The sequence below is a fragment of the Grus americana genome, chromosome 4, assembly GCF_028858705.1.
Source record: "Grus americana isolate bGruAme1 chromosome 4, bGruAme1.mat, whole genome shotgun sequence".
NCBI lineage: Eukaryota > Metazoa > Chordata > Aves > Gruiformes > Gruidae > Grus > Grus americana.
The window spans coordinates 14172709-14185039 of NC_072855.1; the positions used below are offsets into that span (position 1 = coordinate 14172709).

At 40.4% G+C, this 12331-nt stretch overlaps 1 protein-coding gene across 1 annotated transcript in view; it reads right to left on the bottom strand.

The window, feature by feature from the left end:
* Positions 1-11165, bottom strand: part of STK32B (serine/threonine kinase 32B) — a 173924-nt gene extending 162759 nt beyond the window's left edge. The window contains exon 1 of the mRNA XM_054823749.1: positions 11057-11165. Within this exon, the coding sequence (XP_054679724.1) occupies positions 11057-11132 (76 nt within the window). The 5' untranslated portion in view covers positions 11133-11165. The remainder of the gene's footprint in view (positions 1-11056) is intronic.
* Positions 11166-12331: the final 1166 nt, after the last annotated feature.

Below are 12331 nucleotides of genomic sequence, written 5' to 3' on the forward strand. Positions count from 1 at the left end.
TTGCCCCAAAAGATTTTGCAGGCTTTACAGCTTGGACAAAGATTTATTTAAACCTAACCCCCAAAGACATTAAAAAAATCCTTCATAACATAACGTGAAAACAATTCAGGGGGAAGCAGAAGATAGTTTCAAAAATGTGTGAAGGACACTCTGGAGGCTAATGGTGATTTTGTGATTATATTACGTCTCTGTTTCAACAGGGTGGCTAAGAACAGTTTTCATTGCTCAGCAGGGGAGGCAGAACAATATCATAAGGAAATAATTACTGGAAGGATTAATTCAGTTTTCATTTTTAGATCTTAAATAAGGAACAGCAGGTGTTTCCTTATCACTGCAAAAGTAGGAAAAAGTAGGAAAATATTTTTTGTCTGTTGCATTATATTGCCTCTTAGTATGTTATCTTACTTAATATAACAGTCTTTCTTACACAGAACAGTGTCAGAAATGTAATGACAAAGCCAGTGCTCTATTTCATTCACTATCAAAACAAGCTAAAAATGACAGGGCAGAAAAGTACATCAGCTGTAGAACTTATCTAAAAGTTTCCAAACTTCAAAGAACTGGAATTAAAATAATTTTGGAAGGAAGGAAGGAAGGAGGGAGAGAAAATGAGAAAGAAAGTGGAAATAAACTCAAAAGTAAGAAAATATTGCCAGATAGAAGTAGGAGGCTAAAAAGCTCAGATCTAATTCATATTTCAATTTGAGTCAGATAAACAAACTGTAGGCTAGATTTGATTAATATATCCAAACCAAACATTTTCAGAATAGGAAAAGGTAGAAAAGGATTAATGAAATATAAAATACAGACTTCTATATAATGGTATTTTGAAGAAAATATTTATGGGGATATAAAATTTGAGAAATAAATTTCAGATTCATCAACTATGTTTAGTTATCATTAAAGCATTAAAAACCTGTATAATAGGCTGCCACCAACTCTAGTAATGCTTTCTAAGGGTTCCTTCAATTTAAAAGGAAAATGCCTTTGTCTTAATTATGGAATGAATGAAAATAACTTATGTGGCTATATTGCACTTAATAACCATGTCAGAAAATAGGGTACAACATTTCCAAACATAAAAATATAGAGTTTGATACTCTTGTGTCAAGACCTGAGATCATAGAAAAGGGGTGTATGAGAAAAACTGATTATAGATTGAAAGAATCTGCCATTAGTTATAACAGAAACTAATCATATGCAAAACTGCAAGAACCCTGATGGACTGAATACAAGTGAAATAAACTGAAATCATAGAATCATTAAGGTTGGAAAAGACCTTTAAGATTATCAAGTCCAATCATTAACCTAACACTGCCAAGGCCACCACTAAACCATGTCCCTAAGCGCCACGTCTCCAGTAAGCTTTCCTTGGTTGCGTACCGCTGGGTTTCCTGACAAATAGTGTCAGACTGGAAAACATAGCAAGTTGACAGCCTCTAGAACCAAGGTGGTGATTTTAGAAGAGACACCAGATTTTTAGGAATATTTTTTACAGAATTCAAATTCGCAGTGGTTAAAAAGAAAACTGGCCAATTGCCTCACAAATCCTAGCCTCTCCATCCAGACTGTTTCGTTTACTTATGAAAATACATGAGTTTATAAGAGTCAATGTGGATATTAAGGAAGCTAAATATGAGGTCAAACTGATGAGGTGAGAGATGATTACAGTGTAAACAAGTCTTCCGGTTATTGGGGTGGAAAATAACTTGATTGGGAATGAAAGGAAGAAAATTCTCATTTCTGTGATACAAAAGTAAATCCCTATTCTTCGAGTCCTTTGTCACTTCAGATGAATGCTGACTGCCTAAGGGAACAGACCAATATATAACAGTAAGATTTTCCTGAAGACAACCTGAAAACAGGTCAGATGTTGCACTTTTATTACATTTGTCAGATTCTGGTAAGCGAGGAATCTGAAAGGGAAAGCCTGGTAGTACTCACCAGTGAAGCAACAGATGCCTTTGTTCTCTCCTCTTTTCTCCCAAAATTTGTGTTTTATAAAGGTACAATACCAGTATGTATCAAAAAAAAATCTTTGCAAAGAGGAAGTACAGTAAAAGCCCATCTACTACATTAGACAAAGAGTAAAAACTTGAAGTGTACAGTATCATGTTATATTGTATACACATGATGTATATTTTATACAGTATAATGTTAATTTCTAAAAGTTTAAAAGAAAGTCAAAGGATGTTCCATGAGATACTGTATTAGGAGAATCATTTCCAGGTCCTGATAAATATATTAACAACCTCCTCATGTACTGAGGTGGCGTAGGCATCTTGGGTCCCATCAGCGCTCATCTGCAGATACTGTGTGATATGAACAGGCATTTGTGATACAGAAAGTAGTCTCCTGGGATCAAATGCAGACAAATAAAAGCCAGTGTTATTCTTCAGAATGGTTAATGTATTAGAGACTGAACCCCAGAGAGTAAAACAGCTTTGTTCTTTAACCAAAGAAGAACCAAAAAGTCCAGACATTAGCCTGTTCGGTTTCTGTAAACACTATGTATTTGTTATTCATGCGATATTGTGATTGAGTCCAAGGAAATTCAGAATACAGTTTAGTTAAGAAAACAACATTTATTGCTAGTGCAAGTTTTTGATCTTTGCAGAACAATAATCTTGTACTTTTTCTTGTTGTAGGGAAGGTTACATATACACGCGTATACAATGTTCACAACTACACCAGCAAATTCAGCAACAGCTCAACATAGGCTGACATTAGGCAGTAAGTAATGTAGTTTAAAGCAATCGATTTCACTAGTTCATGAAATTAAGCAGAACTGTGCTCAAGAGAGATCAGGTCCCCTGATGTGCACACTGCTTACTACTGCTGCTCGTCCCCCTCCAGAAAGTCCTTGCCTCTCCTGCTAAGATTGGGGGGTAATTCCCCTGCTCTTCGTCCCTTCCCCTCACGTGTTTTACCACGATAGGATACTGTGCAGCTCCACTACCAGTCTCAGCTTGAAGTTGTCCTTTAATTTTGAATACCCTCTCAGAAAATTTTGCTTTGTATTGATTGATCTCAGTAGCAACTTTTTATTCTCCACACCTTTCCCACCACCTCAGCATTAGCTCACTCCAGCTAAGTTGAAATACTGTGAAACCCTGAAAATTAATTTGAAAATCTTATCCTCTTTTCCACCCTTCAATTCTTGGTCCCAAGTGTCACTACCCACTAGGCTTAGCATCGGGAAGGTTTCTACTTCTGCTTTCCCAGCTTTACTGTTTAATGAGGAAGCCAGAAAAGAGTCTTGTTCTTGGCCAAGAAAACCCTGCCTTCTTCGTTCTTAAGCTCACATTCAGAAGAGATTGTATAAAGACAGTCCTGATGGGATAGGACCTACTTTCTTTGAGTATCTATGAGCAAGATCATAATTCCTCATTATTTTTTCTTCCAAAGATTTTCTCAGTCATCTTCTAATTCAGTTAGGTGCAGCATTTCATTCCAGGCTGAACTTCCTCCATTCACTGGACAGCAAGTTACTCAAAGTTCACAAAAAAACATATTCCCACATTACTTCTGACTTTGTAACCCACATCCACACCAAGGAATTCTTGGACTTTCATGCCAGATGCAACCAATGACCCGTTGGATGTCACGGTGGAGCCCAATGAGAGGAGATAGAGCTGTTCCTCCTTGTTCTATGGGAAAGGGTTGGGGAGGGGTGAGTGCAGCCAGCCTGATGGTCTCCCTAGCAGAAGTGAAATACAGATCTTTTGAAATCTAATGGAAGTACAGCCAATATTGTGGAGTAGAGTCAGTTTAATATCTCTGTACATTTGAATACCATGGGAAAACCAAGTATTTACTTTTCCAGTGTGCCGCTTCTTCCACCATTCAGCTTCTACAGTCCTGCAGAACCCACCTCCCTGAAAGCCTGCTCTTGGCACAGAAAACCACAGCAGCACAGCTGAAGGAGCAGAGCCTTACCTTTTCACTGCGAGAGCCAGCTACGGGCAGGGATGGGAGACAATTTGTAAAGGAGTGATTGCAAAAGCAAAGGTGTTGAGGTTTAGACAACAATCTTGTTTTCTCACAGTTTAGTTCACATTCAGAGTTTTCCCTGATGTTGGATAGGAGTCTCTAAGGTTATCTTGCTTGATGCTTGGTTATCCATGAATTATTTATACTTAATTACCCAAAAAGCCTATCTTGACATCTAGGCACACTATATAACACACATAGCAACATGGGTAAAATGTTACCTCTCCTGAGCACCTACAGTTCCTAGATAACAAGAAATTCCTTAACACTCTTAGAGGTAGGTGTCATGTCAACCACTTGTGTAAATTCTGGAAGATCACAAAAGCAGCAGCAGAGACTTACATGATGCCTTTGTTTAAGACAGAGGTCCTGACAAGGATACTTCCACCAAAGCAGAATATTAAATCTTGGAATTGTAGAAAATATATTTAGGAAGGATCTTGAAAATTCATCGGGTCCATCTCTAAGCCACTGCTGGCAGACATTTTGTTGAATGTGGATGATAGTAAAATATAATAAAATTGGTATACATTTTAGGTCTTCCTTGAAAGAGTCTTGGTTCTAATCCTGACAGCATGGGGTAAATCTGATATTGCACAACATTTTTAGGACAGTCAAATGGGGGAACAGAGATGCAGCTCATGTCAGGGAGCAAGAATCTAAGACGGAAGTGCCAAATTCATCCTGTCTTTCTTCAGAGTTCCCTGCAGAAAAGGGAAATCTGTGATCAACATTAAACTTCACCTATAACTATCATTCAGTGTCTGAAGAGGTCCACGTTATTTGTGTATGTTGTACCAAAGCTTTAGGTCTGAGTCAGGAAGATAATGGCTGATGGTGGTTGCAATGCCATGACGTTCCTTCTGAACCTCCTTTGCCACAGACCATGCAAACTCTTGACAGCATGACATTCCTTCTGAACCTCTGATGCCACAGACCATGCAAACTCTTGACAGCAGTTTGGCATTTGGTACCTCTGTGGCTGCCTGGAATTGTCGTATTGTTCTTCTGTGCTTTTCTTTCTGTCCATATTCTCCTATTGTCTCATACTATGTTGTAACTGCAAGCTCAACACTAATCACTATTTTATTCTCTGTTTGTACAGACACTAGCATTAGGGTTTCTGAAATGTATTGCACTACACATAATGATGGCTTCATGTCTAAAGTTCAATAAATGGAAAATAAAATTGTATATAATTCTACATGGTCATAAAACAAAAAAAAAAAATATACAATAGTCAGGATCTGATTTATATAAAACCTTGGTGTCCAGCATAAAACAATGCCTTCAACAGCTGTGTTTTATCCATTTTTTTGACACAGAACTGCCTTAGAGCATTTTTAAGTCACAATGTGGTATTCTTACCCAATCCAGTTCTAAAAGAGAATTGGAATATTCATCTTTGCAGTGTAAAATGCTACATAACCCACCACAGAAATTGCATGAACAAACCAGATATCCAGCAGAAATACTACTGCCACCCTATATTTCTTACTTTCACTAACAAAAGGCATTTAGATTCTAAATCCTTTATTTAATTGTTCTGTAGGGTTATATTTCATGAAACAATTAGTTTGAAAAGAGTATGTTTAAATTAGACTCGTGATTCGAGCTCTTTGCAGTTGTTATACGACTGCCTCAGACATTATCCATTACAGCTGTGTGGCGGAGGGCTGATGAGCACTATCGTATCTCTGACAATAACTGGGCACTGCGTACTCTATTTTGAATCTGACTCATTTTGACATTTAACCATTGCTTTAAACTGGTGCCAGGTGAAACCCTTGTGTGTCATTTTTCCCTATGTCACTTTTATAGATCTTCAGCTTCCACTGCACTTTATATAAAAACTCAGCCATTTAGCTGAATTTAGCTACCTGAACCATATAAATTGCAGGCTTTTTTGTTAGGATCTGTATCTATTTTTTATGCTGTTAGTACAAGACGGTCTTTTCAACGGCTGGTCATTTAATAATGACTTTTTCTGCAAATCACCAGCTTAAAATTCTTCATTTAAGTTGAAGGCTTAAATAAAGAGGGGTAGAAATCAATTTAAATTACAACTTAGAATTTAAAGTTTAATGCCAGAGGATGGATGCTATATTCTCTAGTACATAAGGTTTCTATTGAGCTCTGTAGTTATGACACTAGAGCAGAATGAAGCCTTATGACTCAGGCAAAGCAATGGGACTTCAGCACTTGCGTGAAGTTAAGTAGATCCATAAGCACTACGGTGAATCAGGGACCAGCCATGTAGAAATAAGCCAAGGCATGTTGCTACGCCTCATTTCCCTCATACAAGACAACAGTACTGAGGCACAGCATGTCACACTGACCTCCGCAAAGGAGTGTTCAAGCTCTACAGCTTCAGGATGTTCAGTGAAAGGCTCTTTGGAAATACGTATTTGCTTTAAATGTAAAGTCACATACTATAAAAAATAAAAAAAAGGATCATTACAAGTTCAGTGCACTTGTTTCTAAAAGTAACTGTAGCAAAACTGACTTTTCAAGCCCCAAATAATCAACTTCAATGGCCATATCACTTCACAGGACCAGCTTCTAGCCTCTAAAACTTCTGTTTCTTATCCTTTCCTCTGTATCTTCCACCACAATATAGGCAAATATGTTATTACTATTTGGTAGCAGTAATATCCCTCCTGAGTCAGCTCTCTTCTAAATGACTCTTTTCTACTATTTCACTTTCATCTGTTAAATATTGTTGAAGTTTTAACAGAACACAGTCAAGCAAATCCAGGATGAAAGATACTCTTTACAGTCACCAGGCTATCGCTAACATATTTGTCACTTATGATATTTACTGAGAATTTGCAGATAACATTTACCAACGGTGAATATTCCCATCACCCTTCTATTTTCATTCTTGTGAACTTATTGTTGTTTCTGAAGAGTAGAACATAAAGAAAGAAGTCCTGCTTTGCTCTCCTGATATTAGTACTGGATACACATATTAAGGAGAGGAAGTTGTTATGAGAACAGGAAATATTCAAGGTAAAGCGAGTCAACACTCTTTTGCTTCAGCAGTGTTAATGAAAATTAACCTGTTTTCCTTTTACCTGAGTGCTGAATTGACTACACAATCGGTGTAGTATTTAGCTTGAAAACGCTTTCTAAATGTCTGAAAAAATATTATAGTTCCATGCCATTAAAATATCTAGCTTTGATTAGAGGTAGCAATGCTGCTACACCAGACTTAGTTGTCTATCCAACCTATAGAACAATAAAAATCAAGAAATGAAACATATTTTTCCATTGAGCCCCTTTAGCCAGAATATAAACTCTGGGCAAACAAAGAACTCTGTTCACTGGATTTTCCTAGCTGTTGTTGTGCTGTAACCTAGGCTAAGAAGAAAAAATGAGATAAATACAGCATGGGTTCACCAGAAGCTTTCTGCACAAGAGTAACTAGATACTTTTGCTTGATGTGAAACTTATTTTGTAGATAGTAGAGTTGGCTTAGATTTCATTTTTTTCTCAATTTCAGTGAAGTGATATATATGAAAGTATAAGCAAAGCTGAACAAGGTAAGGATTAACTGGCAAAAGGCAAGGTGGGTAACACAGGAAAAAATGTTACTTTGAAATAGGAATTATAAGGCTGACGGGGGTTAACAGCAAAGAAGATAAAGTCTGGAAATGATCCAGCTGAATATGTACACAAAATATTCAGTGGACTTGATAAGTGGTATGGAGATGATGAGGGTGATGATAATACAAAAGATTGGTAAAGAAATGGAGAATCAGAGCATCACAAGGAAAGAAGTAACCATCTCTGAGAATATGAATAATAGAAATGGACCAAAATTCAGTCACACTAACACAAGGTCATGCACATAGGAACACCAAAATTTCTGCTGTAGATTGGAGCTCATCAGTGGAAATTACTGAACAGGGCACTGGTGGGCTAACATCACAGGGTGACTGAACTATCCACGATACATCCATGAAAAGGCCGTATGTAGTTATAGGCTGTATCAGGGAAGTTATTTCCAGTAGAGATGCTGTTTTCAGCACAAGGTCCTGGTGAAAACTCTCCTGCAATTCTGTGTGTAATTTTGGTTATCTGTGTGCAACCAAGACAAGTTCAAAGGCATGCCAGCGGGGGGCACAGGACATGAAAAAATGGTGGAAGTAAGAGAAAACTAGAAGAGGTTTTCTTACGAAACAAAGGGAGGGCACATTTTTGCTGTCTATCAATGCACTGGAGTAATCATGCAGGGTGGAGAGCTGTTTAAGTGAACAAAAAAGTTGAAATAAACATAAATCTCATAAATAGGTTAAGAATCATTTAATCAGGAAAACAGATGTTTCTAACCCTTCAAAGAGTGAAGTTCTGGAAGATCCTTCTGACAAAAATAGAATGTAGAGAAGAAATACAGCTAGTTTTAAAATGGTATGTGTTATGGCCTTTAAAAAGATCAGTGTCTGATAATGATGTGTTATGCTGTCTGTGATAACCGGGGATTTACAGCATGCAGTCCAGCCTTCTGGCTGGATCATTCTTTATTATCCTAAGCATTATGGGGAGTCTACGTACAACTCGTAGATTTTAGGTCTACTCAATGGATCAACACCTATTCTCATGAGACAGAAAGTATGAGTCGTATCTCTAGAGCAGATACCCTATAGGCTTCTCAGACAGCACCTGGGTGGTCTTTACATATTGTTTCCATATATTTCTTTGTTAAGTGGTACACTGAATAAGTAACTTTTCCCATGATTTACAAAGTGACAATAAATGGTTTTAAACCTCTTCTTCCAAAATTTGTTACACGTATGAACACAAAATGACAATATTTTTTCCTGCTCGTTTTTCTGATTGTAAGAGGCAGCTGTGACTTTACACACAATACGCTAAATAGCTTAGTTTCTACTATGCCTACATATTCATACGCAACTCATTTATTATTCCAGTTCTCTTTGAACTGATAAGCATTGTCTTTCTTGAGCAAAATTATACCATCTCAAGAAACAAATCTACTTTCTCTTGCTATACTTTCTCTTTTGCCTTTTTTTTTTTTTAATTTCATATTGAGTCCAATATTGTGGAAAATAGTGAAACAGTGACTCTTGTAGCTACTAGTGGGAATATGAAATACAGCTTGATTTTGGATTAAACCTCGTAAAATACATTTTCAAATAGGAGATATTTTCCTGTATTATTTAGGAAGTTTGGAAAATGCCATCCTGAATAATAATTTGTAAGTAGCATAGGAAATAGGTTATTATTTCAAAAGCAATGGACTCTTCTGAACTAGATGGTTGTGCTAAGTATAATATTGTAAGAGGAAGAAAAGAGATGATGTTAGGAACATTCATAATGGGGAAAACCCAGAAAAAACCAAAACCAGACAAAGAATAAATAATTACCTAACAGAAATCCATAAATACTTTGTGTGGATTTTTTTATTAGGTATTAATAATGGCTGCATTACAGAAATGTTTTTCTGAGCGAAAAAGAGCTAAGTGGCATGAAGTCTTCTCTGCAGTAATTTACTATTGAACTTTGTTCATTTTGTTCAAAAACTGACCACAGCATTGTCTCGTGGGGTTAAAAAAAAAAAAAAAAAAAAAAAAAGTGGTAATAATTCATGGAAACTGCTAACTCAAGAGAGCCCAATCAAAAGTCTTAGAAAGGCAAAGGCATGGCTATTTTTTTTATATTAGGGTGTCTAGACAAGATTAACACCCTGCTTTCACTCTTGGTTATTTCTTGGTGAGTTACCTCAAGGGTTATAAGACTAATTGCTCACGATCAAAATTTTACCAGAGGGAGAGGTGTGGGAAGTGGGGGGAGTGTTCTTTTTCTCTCACTTGGTTACATAGCATGACCTATGGCAAATGACTGAAATTTTATATCAGTACAGGAAAATCACAGCTACTGAACCACAATACACAAATAGTAAATAATCCGTCCCATTCCCCACACAAACAATGGAGTCTTGTAAACCAAACCTCATCAAATACCTCTTCAAGCTTTCTCAAGGAATGGGGAATGATAATTGTGACTTAAATAGAAGCAAATGTGTATTCACCCTTTCAAGTACCTTACATGCATTTAAGATATTTCCTCCCTATTACCAAAACAAAACAAGTATCGCCATGCGTCCTGAACATAAAGGGAAGAGCATACATGTTTTTGATTTGTTATGAGCCTCAGAAAGCCAAAACAATATGATAGTCTATTAAGACACAATCGCCTCCTAATGAAATATATTGGGAACTACTGGGAAAGGAATACATTCAAAATTAAGCATCAATTGTCCAGATAGGCAACAACATCTGTCCCGTAAGTAAGGTTAAAACCACTGCTAGTGATAATATAGAAATATCTGTTCCCGAAGAGTGCAGTGTTCTCTTTGTTTCAAAAGTCAAAGTGATTGCAATTGAAATGCAGTCTCATAATTCCAGTTAAATATGGTCTACAGGTAAAAATTACATGGAAATGCATAAATAGTGAAGAAACACTGTATTTTAAGCAAACTTTTCCATTGCCTTCCAAAAACTTTACAAAATACACGTTCTTATGACATTTTATCTAGGCAGAGAGAAAAATCTCAGAGTAATATAACAAGCTAAAAAAAGTTTCAGAAAGTAAAGGTGATGGAAGAAGTACACTGACTGAGAGACAACGCCATTTAAAATGGGCAAGTGGGCAAAGAGTCAACTACGAACAAAACCAAAAAAGCGAGCATCCTTCTTCAAAACGATGCCCGTTCACAAACGCGTGTATGAAGTTACCTGCCATGTGCTTAAACCCCAAGCGAAGGTACGCTAGACTTCAGATGAGCTCAGCTAACACCAAAGACCCACGCAATCGGTGTGAACAAAGGCGGGCTTTTCCTCCTCCTTCCCCGGGGAGCTCACCCCACAGCAGACAGCCCGCTGCAGGACCGATTCCAAACCGCTCCCCGGAGGGAGCGAGGGGAGGCAGGCGCCGCCGAGCCCTGCCCGGTGCAGGGGACCCCGGGTGCCCCGAGGTGCAACACGACGGCGACGGGCGGGACGCGCGGGCGCGGTACCTCGGACAGCTCCGCACTCACCGTCCTCGTTCTCGTCGAAGACGGGCGCCCTGTGGGAGTGGCTGCCCCCCATGTTACTCCGCGGCCGGCTCCGCATCCCCCGCCGCCAGCATCCCGCGGGGCGCGCCGGCAGGCACCCCGGCGCCGGGGCAGCTGCCTGCCCGCCCGCCCGCCGCCGCCTACCCAACCCCAGCCCGGCGCGGCCGGGGGAGCCTCCGCAGGGCTAGCAGTCACCCTGCGACATGAAAGCGATCCGTCTGCCCCTGGCAGAGAGCGCTGCTGGCTGGCGCGCACGGACTTGGCCCGTCTCTAATCGCGGAGGGGCAGCGGAGGGAGGGAGTTAGGGGAGGAGGAAGGGAGGGAGGGGACGAGGGAGGGAGGGAGGGAGGAGGCGGAGGTCCTGCTGCTGGTGGCTTTTGGTAAGCGGTAAAAGCTGGATCTACCTGGATCCTCGCGGATCCTCCCTCCGCTTTTCCTCCTCCCAGACCTCCGCTGGGGAGCGCGGAGCCCCCGCTCCTGCCCCGGTAGAGGAGCCAGCACCCGCGCCCTGCGCTGCCCGCCGCCCCGGCGGCGCTGTCTGGTGGGGGGTGACGGAGCTGCTCCTGCCGCCCGGAGGAGCTGACCGGCCCCCGGCGGAGCTGGCCGGCACCGGCACCTGAGGGCTCCCGGGACCCGAGGCGGGTGAGAGGCTGGGAGGGGTAAGCGCTGCCTTGGGTCGAGATGATTAATTTTTTGCCTCCCAACTAGGGGTTCATCTCCGGCAGCGCGGAGGGACGCGGCCACTTGACCGAACTTCACTGAGTTTACGAAGGGAGAAAGGAAGGAAAAGAGAGACATTGCCTCCCGTTTTTCCGCCCGCCGCCCCCCCCGGGCGCTGGGAGCGGGGCCCCGCTGCGCCTGCCCTGGGCCCGCGGAGCCGCTGGGGCGGGGCGCCGGCCCGGCACCATACCGCCACCTGCCGGCGGGACGGGGCCCTGGCGGAAGGAGGGGGGAGCTTGGGGGTTGTCTTTCTGCATGTGCAGTAAATATATGTGTGTGTGTGTGTGCATTTAGATGAATATAACTATATATATCAGCCTCTGTATCTTGAAATGAGTCCACGGTAAAAGTGCATTAGGGAAAACTACCAGAAACGTTAAGGTATAACGTGAATCACCCGCTATATAGTGAGTAGCGAGTTCTAGAGTTGTTATTGCTATTTATACACAGAAATAGCTGTCTCACTCCCTTCCAAAAATGCTACCGTTAGCAACTTTTAAGGTGAAGTAGAAACAATCACTTGTGAAACTTCCTCCA